Genomic DNA, 25,151 nt, shown 5'->3' with positions numbered 1-25,151 from the left:
TTACTGCTGCATTAAAAATGGCCTTACCATGTGGGAAAACCCCATATAAAGGCACACTAAGGCCACTTTATACCGCAGCTTAGTAAAAGGACCCCTGTATGACCTATACATAAAAATTCAATTATGAACAAAATTTCAATTTACTTAAGTTTTACCTAAGTTTCTGTACAACTAAAATTAGACATCATGGGTCAGATATTACTTCTGTTTAACAAATAAATTCTTTAACTCCAATGAGCACTAATATGCTGTATGAAAAGGATTAAGCATCCCTACTGTGTATAAAAAAAGTGAACACTTCAAAAATTAATTACCCAGATGCTGATCATCTGAGGGCCTCTTTTATCAAGCAACACTAGCAGTTTCAAGTGCAGTAATGATGACAAAGCCCATTCACTTTGAATGGGCTTCGTTGGGATTGCCATGTGGGAACCATTAGTGTGGCTTGATAAAAGAGGCCTTTAGTTTTGTTGACTCTAATTGGCTAGCAACTTCAATCACTTTAGGTCTTGCAAACAACTTCCAGCTAATTTCTTGCATCTAAACTGGGAATAACTGGATATATTGCCAATATAACTACAACTAAGAATATAATAGTAAATGAAAGGGAGGACAATCTTCAGAGTCATTTACCTGGGAAAACAGCGCTGGCTGAAAATTGAAGTCTTCTTGTCTGGCTAAAAGTGTGGTCATGTTTCCACATAGTGTATATATATGTTTTGCATGGTTTAAAAGAAAAGGCATTCCCCAGCGATATGTTTAGGCAGGAGAAGGAAATAACATAGGTACATTTTATTTTATACTCAAATGCATGCATGTTGTTGTACACTTGAACATCTGCCCATGCAAATAGCAGAGGCACAGTACATGGCTGCTTACCAAGATTGTAACTAATTTTCAATGTGAAGCTAAGTACTCTACAGGCTATTGAAAATGATTTCCAAAGTGGCGATAGGTATTCTAAATTAAAGCCTTTATCTTCCCATTTTAAATTAATAAGTCACATGTTCAGAATCATGCATTATTATTCTACTGTGCAGTCAGTTACATTTGACATCGCTGCAAACACTAAAAATGCATTATTTTTTTCCAACAGAAGTTGTGTGGCATCATTTTTCTGTTTCTATCTGTACTTGTCCAGCTGCAAGACAATCAGCTTCATATCTTTTCTTAAGACCTGCTAAATATATTCTCAAACTGTCTGGTTCCAAACGGGAGTTTCTAGCAGTCTGAACCAGTCTTGTTGCTAAATGGTACGCAGCTTTCTGTCTTAAAGCCTCAGGAGTGTTCCTTTGATTTTTCTGTACATTAAAAATGAAATAAATTAGTGCAATTTAGGAACATTTCATAATTCATTTCAGAAAGCCTGGGTTTTCCCCCCCTGTAACTTTTCTGTTTGCAGGTTCAACAATTTAATTCATACATAGAATGGCATTGCTGCAGTAGTCTGCCTGTTATTTCCTGTGGTAGCTCAGGAATAGATTTTGTGACAAGTATCAAGTATTTCTGTGGCAAAATTTATACCAATTTTGCAGCATATTTGCAAGTAAAATAATATAACTTATTGTATTTTTAAAAAAGGTCAATATTCGGCAGCATTCATCCAGATAGGTGTTGCTTCTACTAGGATAAGAGCCACTCATTGGGCCCATACATGGATTTTCACTGACATTATCTAATAATGCCATTGAAAATCATGTCTGACTGCTTCAGCACTAGATGGATAGTGCCAGGGTGGTCTAGGGGCAGAACTAGGGGAGAGCCCTACCAGGCACTACCACTGAATATCACCACTGTCCTAACTTGTCCTGAGTTACCTGGGTGCTGACACAGAGTATCAGTCATACCCAGATAACTTCTGATGGCCGCTTTGTACCCAAATATTTAGTACGTTCCACTGTCAAAGTTTGAATTAAATTCTGTGTTTAAATGTTAAGGGGAAAGTTGTTGCCAACTTACTTATGAACATTTATTGTCTTTTTAGAATTTTTTTTTTGGGGGGAGGTGAAGGGAAAAGGAATAACAAGGATTAATATTTTAAAAAGTCACTGAGTAGGAAGATAACAGGGGTAAATTACCCAGTTACACTTATCCAGCTAATTGTGTGGCTGTGTTTCTGGGTAAATCTACCTACTTAAAGTCTGATCAGGTAGATTTAGGCCTTCAGTTACACAGATAACTTTACCCTTAAATATAGCTGGGTAAACCTATCAAGCTGTGTTAGGACTCTTAAGTCGAGTTATTCGCCCCTTAACACGACTTAAATTACTGTAATGCAGTGACAACTAAATTACTGTGGGGTACATAGTAATGAGATGCAAAACATACAAATGCATATAAAGTTTTCAAGTTTTATATTGATTTACTATCCCACCTATCGAAAGGGTCAGCTAGGCAGCTTACAGTTTAAGCTGGGGAAGAAGGGAGTAGGAAGGGGAATGACAAGGCATGATTAAAAAGTAAGTTATTCGATAGGACACAAAAGGACACCAGGAGGGGTAAAGTTGTTCAGGCCCACCTCAAAGGATGAGGCTATTAGGGATATGAGTCCTTAACAAAAAAGTTTTTAATTCCAATTTTAAATTTTGAAGCAATGTTTGCTGGTGGAGAGACTGTGGCAATCGAGTCCAGTGATGTGGGCCCTGTATGAAAAAATTGCTTTTCTGGTACATTCATGAAAGATTTCTCAGAAAAAGGGGACCAATAATTGGTTCCGATTTGAAGATAAAGCAGCTATGTAAAATCTATAATGCAACTTGTAATGAAGCACTGCAACTTGCATCATAGCTAGAAAAATATTTTACTGTCCTGGGAGCATTAGGCCTGAAAGCCATGGCCTGATGCTCCTAGGCTGCATCTTAAAGGGGCAGCCAATGCTGTCAGACAACTAATGATCCCCTAACCCACACCCCCACTCAAGATTCAAGCCCTTGATGATCCCCCAAACCCTCTGCTCAAGATTCAAGCTCCCAATGATCCTCCAACTCTCCCCTCAATCAAGATTCAAGCTCTGATAATTCCCTACTCATGTCTTCAAGCCCCAGATCATAAGCCCCACCCCCAATCGACCCCCTTCTGACTCCCTGGGCCTACCATTACAAGTCCTAGTGGTCAAGGGGGTCCCAGATTAGAAGTAATCTCCAGTCACTCATCCTAGCTGGTACCTTGCCTTTGTGGTAGTCTTCTTATTCAGAAACATCATGCCTAGCAGTAGTATTGGGAGATAACAGTGAGGAGCACCATATTAACGGAAGGTGCTGGCTATAGCAGGAGCAACTGAGGATCGTGCTTGCCCTGGGAACCCCCAGACTACCAGGGACTTATAATGATAGGCTAAGGAAGGTCCAGGGGAAGGGCATCGTTTGAGGGCTGGGGATGTTGATCAGTGGGTGGGGCTTCAGATCAGGGGTAGGGCTTCTGATGAGAGGGCTTGAGTGGTGTGGGGATTCAGAGGATCACTGCTGTATAACAACATCCATGGTCCCTTTGAGTTGTGGACTGGAGGCATTGCTCCCAGGCTGCTGGAATAATGCTGCTTGCAAGGTGGCTCACAAGCAGTGTTATTCATTTACCAAGGGAGTTATCAACCTGCACCACTGAGACAGGTTAGTGCCAAATAGTGTATTAACTGATTAAATCTGAAAGGCTGTCCTAGGAATGCCTCTGATTAGTGCCCTGTTTCACCTAGCTAAAATTATACAATTTTACCCAGCTGAGTAAATGTATTCATTATCGACTTCTTAGTGACTGGTTTAAGGAAGAGCGTAAAAAAGATCAGCATGGGATCAGATCTTGAGGATGAGGGGTATTTGAGAAAGGGGAAAATTGGAGATGGGGGGGGTGGAGAAGGAAGGGATGATCGTAGACTGGAAAGTATAAAGCGTGAAAGAGAGCGACGGGATGTGAACTGGAAGGAGAGATGAGGAATTGAAGACAGGGGACAGAGTATTAGAAAAGGAAGAAGGGGGGAGAGAGGGAGGAAGTATTTGTTTTAAATTTACTACTTTGTAGCTTCATTGTGTGCCCCCTAGTCCTAGTATTTTTGGAAAGAGTAAACAAGCGATTCATGTCTATCCGTTCCACTCCACTCATTATTTTATAGACCTCTATCATATCTCCCCTCAGCCGTCTTTTCTCCAAGCTGAAGAGCCCTAGCCACTTTAGCCTTTTCTCATAGGGAAGCTGTCCAATCCCCTTTATCATTTTCGTTGTCCTTCTCTGTACCTTTTCTAATTCCACTATATCTTTTCTGAGATGTGGTGACCAGAATTGAACACAATATTTGAGGTGCAGTCACATCATGGAGCGATACAAAGACATTATAACATCCTCATTTTTGTTTTCCATTCCTTTCCTAATAATATCTAACATTCTGTTTGCTTTCTTAGCTGCCACCACCGCACACTGAGAAGAGGATTTCAACATATCAACGATGACACCTAGATCCCTTTCCTAGTCGGTGACTCCTAATATGGAACCTTGCATCATGTAACTATAGTCTCATTTTTCTCCAAACCTGCTCCGCTTTATGGAGTTGTTGTTTAAGCAAGCACAATCTGTTATGAAACCAGGGTTTGCCCTGCAGAGAAGATGGGTTGATGAGTTGAATTGGGGCAACATGATCAAGAGCTGTAAGTGTAGAGTGCAACAAATCTGTTTACTTGTCTAGTGAAAGAGTGTCAAAATAATTAGAAAAGAGAAGGTGAGAGAATATGAGGGTCAATTTTTGACAATCTTCTTACCCATTTATTAGTCAGATGGACATGAGGGGAAGAGATAAAAGATAAAGGAAAGAAAATGGCCAAGTGATCTGACCAAGGAATCTGTAGAGAAGAGAATGAAGATTGGTAAAATAAAAAAATCAGATGGAGAGAGGACTAGGTCAAGAATATGGCCAGTACAATGGGCGGGGAAGGACACCCACTGGGAAAGATAGAGGTCATTCTGAAGAGACAGAAAATTTTTACAATGAGGGCGGTCGGGATTATCAATATGGGTATTGAAATCACCTAGAATAAGTACATTTGGAAAGCAGATTGTGGCATCAGTTATGGCATGATAGCATGATTCCCACTGTAACTGGGTAAGAGAGGGGGGCAGTAAAATAAGAGGAGGGCCAAAGGGTTTCATCCATAAAGTTGCACTGATAACACTTTGGGATATGAAACGGGAAGCGAGATCTCCGCAACCTGCAACTTAGAAGAAAAAAGATGGCTAGGCTACCTCAAATCCTTGAAGGCCTTGCTAAGCAACAGACCTCAAAACCCTCAGGGAGATAATCATAGAAAAAAAGATTCTTTCCCATTTCTGATCCATTTCTGTGAGACAGAGAATGTCTATGGAATGGGAGGTAATGAGAATGTGAATAAGGGAAGATTTCACATGTAATGGCCAACAATTCAACAAGCCTACGTGGAAGTCGATGTTGGGAGGAGGGGCCTGAAGGGTTTGTTTTAGGAGGATTCCAAGGGGAAATCGATGTAGCTTGGTTTCACTCTGACTGCAAGCACTTTCCTCTAGACTTTTTCGGAACTGACTCAGGTTTCTTTTCGTTAGCAGTTGGAAGGGTTGGGACACAAAAGGCTTAACATTTGGTTCTTGGAATGTCAATGGTTTAAGTGATGCAGGTAAGTGCAATATCATACATAAAGAGCTGAGGCGGATGTCCTGGGATATAGTCCTTCTTCAGGAGACCCACTTGAGGAAACTTGATCGACATTTCTTTCAGTAGCAGTCTTATGATCAGATCTTTGCCCATGGTAGTCCAGGGGGAGGTAAGTCAGGAGCTATGGCAATTTTAATATGTATAGGACTGTCTTTTGTAGTGCAAGAAATATATCATTCTTGAATAGTTTTGAATATCGGGAGACGTCTCTTGCTGTAGCAAAGTGTGAGATTGCAGCTTACTGGAAGCAAGTTGCTGGCCCCACCTTGGAGGATTGGTGTCTATGGTTTAAAGGTGGTTGCAGAGCTTGAGAGAGACTTACTGACTGCTGGAAGTTTGGGACTAATTTTTGTACTTGGACTAAGAAATGGACCCTGACACAGAGGAATGGACTCATTTGAAGCAGATACTTTGAGTTAGTAGGAAGGGGTGAGGAGAAGGTCAGCCTTAAGAAACCCACTGATTGACCTGTGTTATTTGTGGGTACAATTACGCTGTCTTGGTGATGGGGTGGGGTTTCTGGAGAGGGTTTAGAGGTGGTTGGAAGTTTTACACACTGCTTTGTATTTAACACATACTTTTTTGTGATTGTCCTTTATAGTTGTATTGAAAATACTTAATAAAAATAATTTATTGAAACAAAAATAATTGTCTGTTAACAGTTAATTATTGATGTTTATTCGCTCAAATTTGAATTTGTCCATGGATCTGGCTGTGCATGATTTTATAAAGATCCACGTCCAAATCCTCTCGCACGCAACCCAAAAAGGGATGTAGCTATGGGTTGAGCATAGGCAGGTCAGGGAATTCCAAAGAACTACATGCAGTGTTACAGAATTTGGAAAATGTGTGCCCAAGGTGTGTGCCAGGATTTGCACCAGATTTCAGATGGCATAAGTCCTCATGTCAAAAGCTGGGCGCTGGAATATGTGCTAAGTGCTATTGTACAAAGAGCGTTCAGTTCAGAGCACCTTTTATAGAATAGCACTGAGCGTGAATTTTTTTCTGGTGCCTAGTTTTTGGCACTCAGGAAACAGTGAAGATGTATGGTCTTGAAAGTTTATTCAACAGCAACAAAGACTTGACATGGCCATGTTGAGTCTTTGTTGTTTAACAAACCATACAGCATCATCATATCTTCGCATTTTTGAGTCACCTTCACTGTCTCCTGAGTGTCTTTATCCATGCAAGGTTTTGGTTCTTCTGTATTTTCTGCCTAGTTTTTGGCACCATGTACTGAATCCAGCCCTATGTGTTTTATTATAGTCTTATGAGTTTTTGTATTTATGTTTTATATATTTTGTGTTTTGTTTAATGATGCACTGTTTAGTATAATGATGCAGTTAGTATTGTTATTTTTTGTACACTATTTTGATGCATCCCTAGCACTCTATTAGTTATTATTAAACTAGTGGAAACAGTTTAGGGAGTGAACCTTTGTCTTACCAGATCTAATAGCAGTTTTTTTGCATGTAGTCCTGAACGGCTGTTGGTGGTGGTGATATATTTATCAGACTATCCAGCTTATAATCGAACGAGAATAACGCCCAAGTTCCGACCTAAATCGGGAGATGGGCGTTCTTCTCACAAAAACAAATAAAGCGGTATAATCGAAAGCCGAACTTTGGACGCTTTCAACTGCACTCCGTCGCGGGTGCGGACAAAGTTGACGGGGGCGTGTCGGAGGCGTGGTGAAGGCGGAACTGGGGCGTGGTTATCGGGCGAACAGAGATGGGCGCCCTTCGCCGATAATGGAACAGTTTTGAGCTAGAATTTAGGACACTTTTCCTGGACCCTGTTTTTTCACGAATAAGGCCCCCAAAAGTGCCCTAAATGACCAGATGACCCCCAGAGGGAGTCGGGGATGACCTCCCCTGACTCCCCCAGTGGTCACTAACCCCCTCCCACCACAACAAATGATGTTTCACAACTTTTTACTTTCACCCTCAAATGTCATACCCTCCTCCCAAGCAGCAGTATGCAGGTCCCTGGAGCAGTTGTTAGGGGGTGCAGTGGACGTCAGGCAGGTGGACCCAGGCCCATCCCCCCCCTACCTGTTACAATTGTGCTGCTTAATGCTACTAGTCGTCCAACCCCCCCAAACCCACTGTACCCACATGTAGGTGCCCCCCTTCACCTCTTAGGGCTATAGTAATGGTGTAGACTTGTGGGCAGTGGGTTTTGAGGGGGATTTGGGGGGCTCAACACCCAAGGGAAGGGTGCTATGCACCTGGGAGCTCTTTTACCTGTTTTTTTGGTTTTGTAAAAGTGCCCCCTAGGGTGCCCGGTTGGTGTCCTGGCATGTGAGGGGGACCAGTGCACTATGAATCCTGGCCCCTCCCACGAATAAATGTCTTGGATTTATTCGTTTTTGAGCTGGGCGATTTCATTTTCCATTATCGCTGAAAAGCAAAAACGCCCAGCTCACACCTTGACGAATAAAACATGGGCGTCTTTTTCTTTTAAAAAATACGATCCGCCCCGCCCCTTCACGGACCCGTTCTCGGAGATAAACGCCCATGGAGATAGGCGTTTCTGTTCGATTATGCCCCTCTATGTGGCTTAAAAGATGCATTATGTACTCGAAAAGAGACACACATGGCTTGAAAACTGTGTTTGAACAATCCATGATCTAGAATTATCTGTAATAATATGGAGTTAATACATACCAAAGTTTGTTTGATAATCTGAGTTACGATTTCCTTTGCATCCAACAAGACTGATGGAGGTAATGAAGAAACTTCAGCAGCTTTTAACCCTAAAATTGTAAAATTAGGAAGTTTGCTATACTTATTTGTAATTGTTCTAAATATTCACTCATCCCCCCAACAGACACATACGCTTCCAAAGTGCTTCACATCTGAACAGGAAATATATTTCGTTTTCAAAGCTCATGTATGCTAATATCTTTCAACAATTTTTACATTGGTTCAATAACCTACAAAAAATTCAGGTTTATCCCATTCTATGAAAAACCGTCACCTTCATTTCTACATTTCCAGAGAATATTTATGGAGAGAAAAGGTTATGCTGTATGCCTGAAAGTAAAAATTTTAAAATACCTAAGGAGAACTGGCAAAAGATATAGTATAGTTTTCTTTTTCTTACAGTATTTTGCTTTATTTGCACAAATCAAAGTTCACCCCTCAAAAAAGTAAACAGTCAGGTGACGTGCTGTCAATTTTAAATGGTTTCATCAATACAAATGCCTATAAAATATTTGACTATTTTTTTGGTTACTCATTTTCTGCTCATGTATTTATTTATTTATTTAGTTGCATTTGTATCCCACATTTTCCCACCTATTTGTGGGCTCAGTGTGGCTTACAATACATTGTAAATAATGGAAATACAGTTTGTTACATTACGATTATGGTTACATTGTGAATAGTTAAGGAAGACAGAGTTATATCGGTCACTTTTGGGGCGTAGAAACTATAGGATATGTCGTTGGGGAATTACTACGGTGGTCGAGTAGTAGCAAGAGAGTGATGGGTAGAGAGTTTTTATCTGTGGGTAGATTGTTGTGTGGGAGAGAGTACGGGGAAGTGGAGTACGTGAGGTAATGTCTTGAGGCATTATTATGATGTATATGGGATTTATATGTTTCAATCCTTGCGGTATGTTTTTTCAAAGAGATAGGTCTTTAATCGTTTGCGGAAGTCTGTCAACTCATAGATTGCTCTCAGGCCGCGTGGCAGTGCATTCCAAAGTTGCGTGCTCTTGTAGGTGAAGGTTGATGTATTCTTATCACTCACAAACAGTGGAAGAAATAAGTAGTTTGTGCATAACTGTCATGGTCATTCCATTTAAAGCATCTATATAAGAAGAAATCATCAAATGATATAAAAAGTATTATATAATAGCACATTTTTATAATACTAATGCAATTTTTGATACCATCATATATTACCATAGTTTTTTTCCTCTGTGTGTCCTTTAGAAAGTATGTAGGTATAAGATATCTTCTCCCTGTTTCCAATGCCATTTCTCACATGTTGAACTTCAAAATGGTTGTTTTCAACATTGGGATATAAAGTATCTAAATGGCACAATTCCAGAAAATGCGTGGTAAATAGTATAAATGCCTAACAAAAATAAATACAATTCTTTTAGAGTAAGCATTTTCTACATGCATTTAAAATATATAACTACATAATATGATGAATGAAAGATAAAATATATAACTACATAATATGATGAATGAAAGATTCAAACATGAATACAAAAACAGTGAGGTTAATTTTCAGCTGCAGGACTTTTGTATAGCTTTAAACTGATAGGTCAGCAGGGAAAAGCATGTAAGTGCTGCCACTGAAAATGTGCATGCAACTTTAAATAGATAACTATACCCTTTTTAAACAAGTAGCCTTGGCTGTTTACATGTAATACAGTCAAAGTTATAAATAGAAGTGCCTTGGATTAAAAAAAAAAAGTGAGAGAGAGAATCCAAAGCACAACAGAAGGAGCAACAAACCAATAAAAGCACAAGGAGTCTTCAAGAGTGGGGGTGTCAACTCAGTATTTTGGTGGTCGCCTGCATCAAGGGTCTTGCAATGGTCACAAAATCCAAGATTGTCAAAGTGTAGAATGTTAAATCTTCAAAAAGCTGATGCCTTTCTACAAGTTGTTCGTGAGGCCCCACTTAAGAGTATTGTGTTCAGTTTTGTCGGTCGTATGTTGCTAAGGATATAAAAAGACTGGAAGCGGTTCAAAGAAAAGCAAACCATGGGTAAATGAATGTTTACCTGAGAAGGTCCTTCACAGATGGTGAGTAAATTTTTTTTAACTCCTCTCCTATACTTTTCCATGGGGAATTTGTACTTATAATATCTACAGACAGAAATGTACTTAGGAGCTTTGTCAAAGAAGGAACTGTGAAATCAAAACTCCAAGGGAGTTTTCCTTTGAAAATTGGCTTGCAAGTTCTGTGTGATGGCTGAAAACTGGTACAAATTTTCTGTCTGAAAATTGTACTTCTTCAATATAGCTAAAAAAATGTGTCTTATTCCAGGTATGGGTATACCTTTAATCACATTTTTGGGGCTCTAAATTTGAGTAAAATTGGAAAACAACATAGATTGCACTTTCAGTTTTATTTATGCTATTTTCCATTAAAAAACCTAGCCACGCAAAGTCAGGTGCAAAAGTGTGTGTTGATACTTTCCCTCTGAAATTTGCTGTGAGACAAAGTACGTGCACGTTTCCTCTGTTAAACTAAATGGAAAGTCCATGGGTAAAAAAAAAAATACTCTGTCTGAAAATTGCTTTTAAAACTTCACAGTCCCACTAGCAGCCATCCACTGATCAACACTGCACTTTCAAAGGTATCACAAAAACCAATACTTAATGCAGAGATCAGATACTGTAAATCTGTAAACACATACTGAGCAAAAGAAAGGCTAAAATCAAATAACATACCTTCAAGTTCAGCAGATATTCACAGACTGCAAAACAAATACCAATGCCTTCTTCTGTACTGGTACCTCTGCCTAATTCATCAATTATTATAAGTGATTTGTCATTGGCATTCTGTACGATATATGTTATCTGTTGGAGAAAATGGTGATAACAGTAAATCTACATAAAAGAACATAACGCCCAATATTTAATTGGTGGTGGTCAGCAATTTTTGAAGCGCTGACCCCTATAGGTTGAATTTCACCTGGATATTCAGTGCTGGGCCTAATCTAGTACTGGCACCAGATATCCAGGTCTTGTCTGGCCACTGGAAGTGTCAATATTCAGCATCAGTATACAGTTAACTATCTGGGCAAGTAAGGATAGCTATTTCTGCAGTCCTGCTTGCCCATATAGTTATCTGGGCACCAGCACTGAATATCAGAGCATTTCCTGCAGAGGATCATGCCAAAAGTTTAAAGGATTTAGATTTATTTTATGTATTTATTTGTTACATTTGTACCCCACATTTCCCCACCTATTTGCAGGCTCAATGTGGCTTACATAGCACCGTGAGGCAGAAGCTGCCTCCGGTGGTGAAACAAATACAGAGTGATGTTATAGTCAGTGAGATAAATATATTACAGACACAATAGGGAATCGTACAGGAGTTACATAGAGTTCATTATAAGTTTTTGTTTCTTTGTGTAGCTGGGTTAAGGCATTTAAGTTCAGTCAGTAGGGTATGCCTTTTCGAACAAGTTGGTCTTTAGTGATTTCCGGAAGTTGAGGTGGTCGTACGTTGTCTTTACGGCTTTTGGTAGTGCATTCCAGAGTTGCGTGCTTATATAGGAGAAGCTGGATCCATAAATTGATTTGTACTTAAGTCCTTTGCAGCTAGGGCAGTGAAGATTTAAGTATGTTTGTGAAGATCTGGTTGAGTTTCTGGTTGGCAGGTCTATGTGGTCATGCATATATCCCTGGGCATTGCCATAGATAATCTTGTGGACCAGGGTGCAGATTTTGAAAGTAATACGTTCTTTGATTGAAAGCCAATGTAGTTTTTCTCGAAGGGGTTTGGCGCTTTCGAATCGCGATTTTCCAAATACAAGCCTGGCTGCTGTGTTTTGAGCAGTCTGTAGCTTCTTTATGAGTTGGTCTTTGCATCCTGTGTAAATTCTGTTGCAGTAGTCGGCATGGCTTAGTACCATTGATTGTATCAGGTTGCGGAACATTGCTCTAGGGCAGTGGTCGGCAAACTGCGGCTCGCGAGCCACATGCGGCTCTTTGGCCCCTTGAGTGTGGCTCTTCCCGCGAGTCCGCTCCCCGCCACTGGCCGGCGCTCACAGTCAGTCCATAGGCGCCCGCCCTCAGCTCCCCTACAGCCCTCCGTCCTTTTTCCGTTCCTGCTGGTGGCCACCCAGCGTTTAAACTTCTTTAAGTTGCAGCGACGTGCCGATGGCTCACCTCCTCCAGCCTTTCACTTCCCGCTCAATGCCCCGCCTTCCTGATGAGGTATTTCCTGTTTCCACAAGGGCGTGCGGGAGTCACTGAGCGGGAAAGGAAAAGCTGGAGCCTGGAAGTGAGCCATCGGTCGCTGCGACTTAAAATAAAAAGGTAAGGTTTAAACCCTGGGTGGCCACGGCCGGCAGGAATGGAGAGAGGAGGGCTGTTGGGGAGCTGAGGGTGATGGGCAGGTGGGGGCAGGGCTGGGTAGCAGTGCACCTCAAACTCATGCTGCGTGGGGTGGGGGTGGAGTTATACAGTTTCCTTGAATGGTTGGTTTTAATGCTGTAATTCTATTAAAAGTAGTGCATGGTAGATACTGTTTGCACAAGTTCCTTGCACTTTGAAATAGCCAAGACAACTGAGTTCAGTCCAACTGCACAATGCTGGCCAGGACTTAGTTTTTAGCAAAGGCCAGCTTAGGAGTACCCTAATTAAGTTAATAACAATGTACCTACCTATATAATTTAAGTTTAAAAAATTTGGCTCTCAAAAGAAATTTAAATCGTTGTACTGTTGATATTTGGCTCTATTGACTAATGAGTTTGCCAACCACTGCCCTAGGGAAGAATGGTTTTACACGTTTGAGTTTCCACAATGAGTGAAACATTTTCTTGATTGTAGAGTTAACTTGGCTCTCGAGTATAAGGTTCTAAGAGTAGACACCAATCTGCTTCAGAAAAGCCTTGGATTACATTGGGATCTAAAGAAAGACATTTTTAACTTTCACATATCCACCCAAGAGAAACCATATACATGTAGATGTGTCTTGTCCACAGTCAATAGTCTATATGATCCACTGGGATTTGTGGATCCAGTCACCAATCAAGAAAGATCTCAAAGTACTGATGAGTGGGATGTCCCACTGCCACCAGAAATGCAATAAGAATGGAAGACATGGAAAGATTCTTGAAAGACTCTTGAACAACTGCATATCTCATGAACTTACATCCCTGCAGCACTCAGTATTGCCTGTCACAAAGAGATCTGCGTCGTCTTGGATGCTTCTGAAAAAGCCATAGCTGCAGTGATCTACTTGAAAGCTACAGATGGGCTAACTCAAGTGGTATTCATCTTTGACAAAGCCAAGCTAGTACCACAACTCCAGTGATACCATTCCATGCTTAGAATTGTGTGAAGCAGAACTGGCAGTAGAGATAACAGAGATGATACCAAGTAAAATGAACATTCAAATACACAGTCAATTTTTACGCTGACAGTTCAGTCATCCTGGGCTATATATACGAACCAGGTGATTTTACATGTCAGCAACAGAGATGAGCATATATGGAAGTCAACACAACCAGAACAGTGGCATTATGTGCCAACTAACCAAAGTCCAGCAGACACTGCCACCACAGCACTGCCAATGTCTCATCTAATGAAAACCATGTGGTGAACAGGACCAGATTTCCTTCTGACTATACGTCTCCAGCTATGGAGAACTCCTTTGCGCTTATAGACCCTGACTGATGCAAAGATTCATTCACAGATGACAGTTCTTGCCACCAACATTGTGTCTTCAGTTTATCAACCAGCTGATGAAAGATCAGGCACCTATCATCCAAGTGCCATCAGAGATTCAGAACTGCAGATGAAAGATAACTTGGCACCACCTGGGAACTTAAACACCAGACTCCCACGGAATAAAGCCAACTTCTTCATCAGAGCCATCAGTGAGCCAGTGATCCGCATACACCATGGACTGTTGTCCACTCCAGAAACTTAACTTTTTCTTCTTCTATGTTGCTTCTATGTTGTTTGTATTGGCTGTTTCTTGTTTCAGCTCCTGTGAGACTGCAAGAAGTCACCTGAATGACAGAGAACTTGAGTCAAGCAAGGAGTTTGTCAGCCTTCAGGATCCAGCATTATTACTCGACTTTGAATGCTCATAAAGCTTTATATTTTTAGGAATTAAATAGTGGTATCTACCATACCAGGCAGGGAGTGTTTTACCCCATTTGATGGAGGCAGGCTTTTTGTTATGTATATATGTTAAGCATTGTCTATAACAGATTATCTGTACTTTTAAGGTTGTGCCCTTTTCCTAAGCACACCCCAGATTCTTGTGCCTTATGGGACTCTTCCTACTGGCTTGCCTTGTTCTTTTGTGCATGCTGGATTAGTTCCCCCTCCCCCATCTATCTCCATCTGGTCTGTGAAAGTTAGTCTGCAGCATTCTCCTCTGTGAACTGAATTTGCCTATGCTGTACTTTGCTGTATTCGGTTGTATGATCCCTTCAAGCTACTGTGAACACTATCAAAATTTTACCAGTATCAAAGTATATGCAGCATTACTGTTTAAACGTGTACTTAAAGCCTATTATTTTACCCTTGCATTTGGGGTTCCTATTTTAGAGAATGAGAAATGAGGTGTGTTTTGGATATTATCCTAGTGTTTTGATGAGTATTTGTTTTATGTGGTCATATTGCCTGTCTAATGTCCTATTTAAAAATTGTATTTCTTTTATGTTTTAAGTTTTTGTCTTAATCTTGTACACCACTGTGTAGTAGAGAACCAAGCGGTATAGCAAATTTAACAAACTGTAACTGAAACTTGCACGGAGAAGGGCTGGTTGAGAACAGACTCCCAGTTTGCAAGGCAAAAACTCTTGTTCAGCACATCTAAACTGCAAGTTAATTTTTCCTTGTTTGATTACTGCATTAGAGAAGATTTTGGTTCAAGAATTCTGACTCTTCTCATAGAGATGTTCTATACTCTGGTTTAAGCTGCATGCCATTCATGCCAGGCCACTGAAACGGCAGAACACTAAAAAAAAAAAAAAAACTCCCCACTGGAGATGACACCAAAAGCAAGTTGCAGAAACTGCAGAGCTGCATACAGAGCTACAGCTTTCTGGTATCCACCACTTCCTGCATCAGGAACTAGAGATTGGCAGGGGACCCCTGAGATTTAGCAAAGATCAGCTGCCCCCATCCCTCCCTCTACACCCAGGGATTCCACTGTAACTCAGCTCCAAGCTGGCATTAGGGTGAGTATGCAGTCAGTAGGTTTTGGTTGTTAGGGCTGAGTTTTTTTTAAGCAGTTTCTCTGAGTATTGGAGGGATTCGCTAATGGCCTCATTTATATCACATTTTAATACTAACAAGCTCATTTTCATAACATCTCTGGTCGCTGCTTTCATGAACAGTAAGAGCAGCACCAAAACCTTTTGTGCATTAGGCACACAATATCATGCGTGCTAAACTGGCTAAAACCAGTCCAAATGAAATGTTGTAAGGCCAGGAAGCACTGAGCATCGGGGCCTCAGTGACAGGATGCACACCCAGAGCCAGATGCACAAAACCTAACGAGCCAGCAATGTGGTTTTTACACCGGTTCTAGCTGGTTTAGCGAGCAAGGAATACAGGGCAACGTGCACAAAAGGGTTCTCCAAATTCTTTTCTTGTCACGGTAATAGCTAACAAAAGTTGCATGCAAAGCTATTATAATGACCTAATTACTATACAAATGTGTATGCAAAGTGATGCACAGCTGTTTTCCAAGCGATGAATTGAAGCAGCCCCTACCTTTACCATGGAAAATTTAACGGGAGGTCTAGAGCTGTCGGTCCTGACAGTTCTTCATGGAAAGTGAGTTTCACACAATAAAATATCAGGGCAGAGAGTGCTGTAGGCAAATGCACTGTAACGGCGGGGACTGCGTTTAACCGAAACACAAAAAAATGTGGACTGATTTTAACCAAAACACAAAAAAGTGTGACAAAAATCCAAACAAAGGCTGAAGGGAACTGGTGAGTGCCTGCAATAGGAGGAAGGGATCCTGCTTCAGGTGTCCGGGGTCAGCCAGATAAAGAAACCAAGCTGATAGAAGTTATAAGGCCAGGCAGAGAAACCAAGCTGATAAAAGTCACACCCTCATTTAATTGCTTACCTACTGTTCAGGTGACAACTTCATCAGTATCCTGCTGCTTAAGAGTTCACATGCACATCTAAAGGTCTCCCTAAATGAGGTGGTATCTTACTGCTCTGCCTGTGCTGGAATTCTGCCTTTGAAAAAGTGTCTTTTGTTCTTACTGAAACTAGTAAATATGATCCATTCTCTGAATGAGAGCGGAAAGTATTTGTCCTATAGCCGGCTATCCTTTCTGTAATCTCCTAGGCCAGTGTTTCCCAACTCTGGTCCTGAAGGCACTCCAGTCAGGTTTTCAGAATATCCACAATGAATATTCATGAGATAGATTTGCCTGCAGTGGAGGCAGTGTATGCAAATCTCTTTCAAGAATATTAATTGTGGGTAGCCTGAAAATCTGACTGTGGTGCCTCCAGGACCAGGTTTGAGAACCACTGTCCTAGGCTATGCGAGCAGTCAAGCCCTGAGAGGGGCATCTTTAGCAGCTGACTGCTGCCCACCAACCATAAAGACATTTTCGGTTGGTAGGATTTCATATCACGCCGGACAAGAATGGAGGCTTGTGCTTGTGAAAAAAAAAAGGGCTACGTCTACTGCTTCATAGACGCAGCTCATCTGCATGTATGAAAGCTGTCTGTAGCATGCACAGAGCAGCCACGCTTAGTGCTTGGCTGCCCTGCACATGCTCAGCTGACCAACTGGCTTCTCCCCACCCCCCTGAAGGAAATCGCATGCAAATGAACTAACAGTGAGCAGCTCATTTGCATGCGATTTCCTTCATGCATGCCCAGCTTTTTCAAAATTGCTAAGCAGCAACGGGGATCAGTAAGGTAAGGGCTTTTTGCGTGGAGCTTAGTACATCTGGGCCCCAGTTACAGTGCAGTACTATACCAAGCTGTCACATATTTTCTCTACTGACTCCAGGCTAACAAAAGGGAGCATAAGTGAAGGCAGCAAGAAGTCATAAGATAAAAGCAATACTAGAGAAATCAAACATAACAATTTCTTCATATTATACCATAAGTACTATGGGCAACTAGAAATTTGCTTTCATGGTTATAGACCTGATATATTTTACAATATTTCTCTAGTTTGCTTTTAAGATCTGTGTCCAAATAAAAGTTAGCAGTACATTCTTCCATCCAGGTTGAAGAGTCAAACTCTTGAGTTAGCTATCTCAACAGTCTGTCTATATTTACAGCATTTAACTCCTTCTTTACCTGGCTTATGGATTATCATTCTAATTTGAATCATAACAGGAAAGTGGGCTAAGTAGCCTAATTTTTATATGAAAAGTATGAAACAGAATGCACAGAGTATAATAAAAATGGGGGAAGAGGGGGGAGGGAGTAAAGCACCAGCAATCATTTTCTCCAAAAATATGAAAACAAAAATTTATTAAGAGCTGCTCAAACAATTTATTCAAATAACATTCAAGTGGCAGATTGTTTAGGAGAAGAAGATATTTGACAATCCAAACAAGTTAGATAATGGCAAATTAATATACGTAGAGCATAAAAGTGATACACGTAGGGGAGAATTCTATAAATGGAACTCAAAATTTAATGCCAAAACAATCAGTGCTAAGCACTATTCCATAAAGGACGCATGCCCTTTAGAGTGGACTCCCGCACCCAACTCTAACGTTGGACTTGCACAAGCTGAAATCTGGTGTAAATCCTACCCATGGCCGCGGTCCCTTCTGGGTTGCTCCCAGCATTATAGAATAGCACAGCGTTATAGAGTAGCATTCACCCAGTAGCATACAAATTCTAATTGGTGCTAAACATCAATAATTAGCTGTTAGCATCCAATTATTGCTCGTTAGCTCGTTATCCAATTGAGTTCTGCACGCATCTTGATTATTTGTGAGATATCTTTACCAGATAGTCCCCATATGGCAATCCATCCCATCTTCATTCTTTTTATATTTTTCCTTCTAACTGTTATATATATTGTTTTGTTAGAAGGATATGTAATCAGTCACTTTGCAACTTAAAGAACCAGCATGTCTATAAAAAAGAAAATTGTGAGAAAAGACCAAAAAGATAGAATTGTGTGAGGGAAAAAAGATTCATGGTATAATGGAAATTTACTAGCTAGCCTATGCAGTATCCATTATATATAGCGCCAAGTTTGCTGATAAACAGTTATGTGAAAAACAGTTTTGTCCACAAAAAGGAGAAAACCATACAATTCCCACAAAACCCAGAAAGTGACAGAGAAACATGGTGGGAATGACAAAATATGAAAAGCAGATGATCCAAGAATTTCCCGGATAAAATATTTTATTATAAAACATCTTATGATGTTCAATGATTGAGAGGTACAGACTTGACACGGGCTGTGTTTCGGCACAGTGGCTTTCATTAGGAGTCCAACAATTAAGCAATGAAGGTGATAGCCATAAAGATTATAAAAGCAATCTTCTATTTAACATATTTATTTAGATTTATTTTAGATTTTTGCTTACACCTTTTTCAGTAGTAGCTCAAGGTCAAGGTACACTGGATATTTCTCTGTCCCAAGAGGGCTCACAATCTAAGTTTGTACCTGAGGCAATGGAGGGTTAAGTGACTTGCTCAAGATCACAAGGAGCAGCAGCGGGATCTGAACCGACCACCTCTGGATTGCAAGACTGGTGCTCTAACTACTAGGCCACTCCTCCACTCAGTAATGAATTTCTGCAGCAGCTGTGGAAATGACCCTCAAAGGAGGGTCCTAGGCTCATCTTTTCCTCCTACATCTCTAGGACCACATCCAGGATTCCACTGGGTATTCTATTTATTTAAAATATTTCTTACCCATATAGTACTACTACTACTTATCATTTCTATAGCGCTACTAGATGTACGCAGCACTGTACACTTGAACATGAAGAGACATTCCCTGCTCGACAGACCTTACAATCTAATTAGGACAGACACCACTGTTTTCCCAAAGGGGAACAACCTGTTCAGTTCTGGGGAATTTCTTAGATGTCAAATGTACATAGGGCAGCGAGGAATTTCAATTCTTGCCATCTTTGGTAACAAACTTCTTCAACATCTCCTTAAGGATTTATTTATAAAACTTATACCCCGCTTAAACCTAAGCGGCTAACAGCATAACATATACAATTATTAAAAATCCATAAACATACAAACAACAAATACACTATTATCCCACACAAACATCCCAAATAATAATAATAGCTGCTGGTACCTGACTGCATCAAAATTAAAAGAAAGCCTGGACAATGAGTTTATAGTAGCTTCCTGAACTGACCAATATTTGCACAGAGACACAAATGACCAGGCAAAACATTCCACTGTACTGGACCTACAACTGAAAATGCTGCAGCCCTCGCCAGAACATAATGTGTAGTCATTAACAAATCAGTTGCCAACTTCTTCACGGAATCAGATCTCAAAACCTTAGCAGAATGCAAATACCATGGAACCAGAAGTGTTCAACAAGGACATCAGTCTGGGGCTGATAAACTGATGTACAAAGGGTTTTCACTTTCTACAATTTGTAGCTTGTTGCATTACCTACAATATAAATAGGATACTTGGGTTTGTTAATATCTCCTTGGACAAGCCAATTTATGAGAAGATCTCTATCAGGATAGTTGCCACAGTTGCAGCCTTCATAGTATGTAACGGTACCACTTCTGACAGTTGCCTCATGTACTCCTCTTTGAAGGATCTACCAAATCCATGGCAGCCATTTGAAGGGTTTTTCTACAAAAGGCATTGGTAATCGTCAGATCTGACCCAGACAGGGCAGACAGTAAAGCTGAACTTGCTTATATAGCCTTGTCTAATAGAAGTATGTTAATATTCACTCATGAATTTTCTGTTTCCCTAAAAGGCTATGAGCTAATGGTATGGTTGGGGCATTAGGAACTGTTGAACCACCTCACCTTCTAAATGTCCCTTTGCCACCTAAACTCCAGGCCCTTATGAAAAAGGGCAGAGACAGACTCTAGGTTCCTAGGCTAAGGACTGGTTCCTGTTTATCATCTGAACTTGTTCCTATGTAGACTTAAGAGACTTATCTTCAACCTGGGTCTTCCTCATCCCCATCCAAGTATAACAGCTAAGAGGTTTTGGAAAACTTGTGTCCTCGGCCAGCCCTGGGCTTCTGCTACCACAGTCCCTAGATTCTTGAAATACTGGGACTTCAGCCAGTGTGCTAGAAGGGCATAGGGTCCTTAACATACAAGTCTGGGTCCTTTAGGATAATATTTCTTCAGAATTCACTGGTCGGAAGTCTGCCAGGCCCAAGAGTCCCAACATCTGGATAATCCCGTCCCAAATTGACAGGGTAGGGAAACCAAGATAGTACTCCAACTTCTAATCCGGCTTACCCCAGTGTTGTGTTTACTGAGAACAGGCAGTAGGATATTGCCTCTAGTCTCCATAAATGCAAGTCAAAGTAACTCTCTGCCCACAGTCAATCTGGATTCTCTTAACTTTATCCCTTTGAATGAGTGTTTTAACACTCCCAGATTCTACAAGTGCTTGAGTCAGGGATTCATCGGGCTCAAATTGGATCACAAACTTATGAGTTCTAGTACACAGGTCATCCACAAAGTTTCAGGTATGGGCATCTGTAAGACATATCCTGGGGCATTCTCCAGTGAAATGATCTTTTTCTCCACAGTCTTTTTTTTTTAATCTTGTTCTCAGACATGTTTACCAACAGAACATGTTTTGAATTATTATTTATATTTGATTTCCAAGTAATAAGTATCTCATGACAGTCAAGGAAAACTTTAATGTTCACTTCCATAAGGAACTGTCATTCAAGCTATTGTGGGAATCTCTCTATAAAAATGGTGGCAACATTTTTGTAAACTCTTCATTCTGAGTTAACACATTTCACTCACTGTACTTTTTCATAGGGCTTTGGTACGTTAAATCAATTGCATATATTTAACTGTGATAGAATAACATTTTGTGAGATTAAAGACAACCCTTTAATGATTATCATAACCACAGCATTATCCACCCAGCAATCACTGATGTTTGCATTTTGCACTTTGCTAAGTCATACTTTTGTATTTTTAGATTTTTAAAAAAAATATTTTTGCAGAGATTGGCTATCTGGGGCACCACAATGAAATACAATTTCTGTTATAGAATTGTTACAGAGCTTTCTTAGGAAAATGCAGGGCAGAAATGTCACAACAAATAAATGTTTGGCTGCAATTACTTTGTCTACAGGCTGATTATGAAATCACCAGTCACCCTTTGCCATGTAAATTACATTTTATATACTGTTATTGTTTAGGTATTAATATGGATTTAGGATAATAGTACTGACCTGATATTTCTCTTTCTTTTTCACAGTTTTACCCCAATGAAGGTGTTTTCTGAAACATGGCAATGTCAGGTTTTAGGACTTTGTAATTTTATCAGTTATGGTACTAAAGTTTTGATTTGTTTATTAATTTATCTATATTTATTTTTTTATTTATTGGATTGAACTGGTCTCCTACCTCAACCATGGTGGTTTTACAACCTCTGGTGATCTGGAATAAAAGGTGTCATGAGGCCTGGTCTCATCTCAGTGAAGAAACTGGCTACTGTTATTTTGCTCTGATCCAAGTAACACTAATGAAGAAAAGCTCAACACTTTGGATGGTAGAGAAGTGTTAGAAATCTATTTATATTGAATCAAAGACTACCTGCAGAAATTTGCATCTCTTTACACATAAATCAGATATAAAAAGTTTGCTGTCACTAAATGTCAACATGATACGATTAATACCTCTTTCATTTCCTTCATGAATGTTGATGAATTTGTTTCTATATCATCATCCATTCCTATTCTAGTAAAAATCTGCTCAGCAATCCTAAAAGATGCATATTCTGCTGGTACATAAGAACCTACAAAATAGAAAATGTTTCTGTTAAATATAAATTTAAAAATGTATTTTATGTTCTAAGCAATAGTATAGAATTTTAACACTAATGCATTTCAAATACATAATCAGTCACAACTACAAACGCTATGAAATTTTTCTCTTCCATCTTAGTGGCCCTATACACTAAAATGCAAACTGACTTTGCAAAAGTGCACTTCTTGGAAAAAAATGCACAAGTTCAGGCAATTTGAGGGCAATTCAACAACAGCACACCTGTATCTAGAATGATAATCTGAGCTACAAAAGGTTTTCACTTTCTACAATTCTTAACTTGTTGCATTACCTACAATGCAAATAGGATACTTGGGTTTGTTAATCTCTCCTTGGACAAGCAAAGAGGGCACCTAATTCTGTAAAGGAAAAGTATGTGTCTACTTTCCTTTATACAGGGTGAAGCAAAAAAAAAAAAAAAAAGTAACCCCACAGAGTTTTTTTTTTTTTTTTTTTTTACTGTTTTCTCAGCAACTGCTTGGAATTTCATTGAACCATGTTGCCACTGCACCACTGATTCCTATGTTGCCGAGCAGTGTCATTAGTGTGGTAAGGTCTACTAGGTCGAATACACTTGACATGTTGAATTGTAATAATACATTTTGTCCTTGGTATATTATGTTTCTGAATTTCGTTATCAAGATGGTTATCAGGGACCATTTCAGTGCTGTGTTGTGGTCTGAAACCTGATTGGGATTTATGAAGAATTGAGAATTTTGTCAAATATTCCATTAATTGCTGTGTTACTAGACTTTCCATCGTTTTGGTCAGTATTGGTATTGAGGATACTGGTCTGTAATTTGTGCTATCGCTGATCTTGCTGGTAGTGTTTTGGGGGATAGGTCTGAGTACTATGCCGCCTTTGTCTGTTGGAAATTGGCCACTTTCAAACATGTATGTGATGTATTTGGTGAGGTATTTGATTAACTAGTCTGGTGGGTTTTTCATCATGTAGTTGGGGCATTTGTCAAGTAGGCAGCATACATGTGCATATTTTGTCAATAGTGTCTTTACTGTGTCTAGTTGGGGTGGTCTGAATGTGGTACATATTCTGTCTGCTGTGGTGTGGTTGCAGTGTGTTTTGCAGACCTGAAGGTGGTGTGTGATGTTTATTTGTGCTTTTGCAAGGTTTGATCTTGTGTTTGTTATTTTGTTTTTGAAGTATTGTGCAAGCTCGTCTGCAGTTAGTGGTGTTTCAGTTGTTGCCAATATATTCTTGGTTTTCAGTAGTTTGTTCATGAGTTAGAATATTTTTTTTCGTATTGGCCTGGTCGAGGTTTGTATATGTATTGTACTGTTCTGCTTTCACTTTTTTTATGCTGTTTGTGTATTTGCTGGCTTTTCTCCATATGGTTTTGTTTGAGTCTGTTTTGTTTTTGGCCCATGCTCTTTCGAGTTTCCAACAGAGTTTCTTCATGTGTATTAATTTGTCATTAAACCAGGGATGTGGTTGTTTTGTGATTTTTGTTTTGAGTGGTTTGGTTGATATAGAGGGGCATAATCGAAAGGGACGTCCAAGTTTTGAGGACGTCCTCGCAAAATGTCCCAATGGAGGGGAGGGGAAACCCGTATTATCAAAACAAGATGGACGTTCATCTTTTGTTTCGATAATATGGTCAGAGACGCCCAAATTTTGGTCACCCTAGACTTGGTTGTTTCTGATTTTCGGCGATAATGGAAACCAAGGACGCCCATCTCAGAAACGACCAAATGCAAGCCCTTTGGTCATGGGAGGAGCCAGTATTTGTAGTGTACTGGTCCCCCTGACATGCCAGGACACCAACCGGGCACCCTAGGGGGCACTGCAGTGGACTTCATAAAATACTCCCAGGCACATAGCTCCCTTACCTTGTCTGCTGAGCCCCCCAAGCCCCCCCTAAAACCCACTACCCACAACTGTACACCACTACCATAGCCCTTATGGGTGAAGGGGGCACCTACATGTGAGTACAGTGGGTTTGTCGTGGATTTTGGAGGGCTCGCTGTTTCCTCCACAAATGTAACAAGTATGGAGGGGGATGGGCCTGGGTCCACCTGCCTGAAGTGCACTGCACCCACTAAAACTGCTCCAGGGACCTGCATACTGCTGTGATGGAGCTGAGTATGACATCTGAGGCTGGCAAAAAATATTGTTTTAAGGTATTTTTTTGAGGTGGGAGGGGGTTAGTGACCACTGGGGGAGTAAGAGGAGGTCATCTCCGATTCTCTCCGGTGGTCTTCTGGTCATTTCAGTCACCTTTTTGTGCCTTGGTCATAAGAAACACATGACCAGGTAAAGTCATTCAAGTGCTCGTCAGGGGCGCCTTTTTTTTCCCATTATGGGTCGAGGACGTCCATGTGTTAGTCACGCCCAAGTCCCGCCTTTGCTATGCCTCCGATATACCCCTTGAACTTTGGCCGTCTCTGCGACGGAAAGCAGTTGGGGATGTCCAAAATCGGCTTTCGGTTATACCGATTTGGACGACCCTGAGAGAAGGACGCCCATCTTCCGATTTGTGTCAAAAAATGGGCGTCCTTCTCTTTCGAAAATGAGCCTGATAGTGACCTTGTGGAGGTGTGGTAATGGATGGGGGTTGTGGAGGCATCTAGAAGGAGGGAGTGTGTTGAAGGTTAGAAGGGGGAAGGGGTATGGAGTTTGGGAATCCCTGTACTGCTTAACTAGGAGTCAGCCACCAGTGATCTCCCCTTAATCAAACCTGCTGTAGATTCCTGAATGCTGAAAGATGAAGGCATCATGGATGGAGCCTGGGTAGCAGGCACAACATCTACAATCTACCACTGGGCATCACACATGACCT

General features: G+C 40.5%; 1 protein-coding gene across 1 annotated transcript in view; it reads right to left on the bottom strand.

Annotated features, from left to right (window-relative positions):
* Positions 1-1,109: 1,109 nt before the first annotated feature.
* MSH4 (mutS homolog 4) overlaps positions 1,110-25,151 on the bottom strand; it is a 183,149-nt gene continuing 159,107 nt past the window's right edge. Inside the window, exons 16-20 of the mRNA XM_030205714.1 lie at positions 22,206-22,324; positions 11,087-11,215; positions 9,579-9,753; positions 8,335-8,423; positions 1,110-1,301 (exon numbers count right to left, since the gene is read on the bottom strand). Of these exons, the coding sequence (XP_030061574.1) occupies positions 1,110-1,301; positions 8,335-8,423; positions 9,579-9,753; positions 11,087-11,215; positions 22,206-22,324 (704 nt within the window). The remainder of the gene's footprint in view (positions 1,302-8,334; positions 8,424-9,578; positions 9,754-11,086; positions 11,216-22,205; positions 22,325-25,151) is intronic.

The sequence above is a fragment of the Microcaecilia unicolor genome, chromosome 6 (assembly GCF_901765095.1).
Source record: "Microcaecilia unicolor chromosome 6, aMicUni1.1, whole genome shotgun sequence".
Lineage (NCBI taxonomy): Eukaryota > Metazoa > Chordata > Amphibia > Gymnophiona > Siphonopidae > Microcaecilia > Microcaecilia unicolor.
This window is presented reverse-complemented; position numbering and strand designations above follow the sequence as displayed.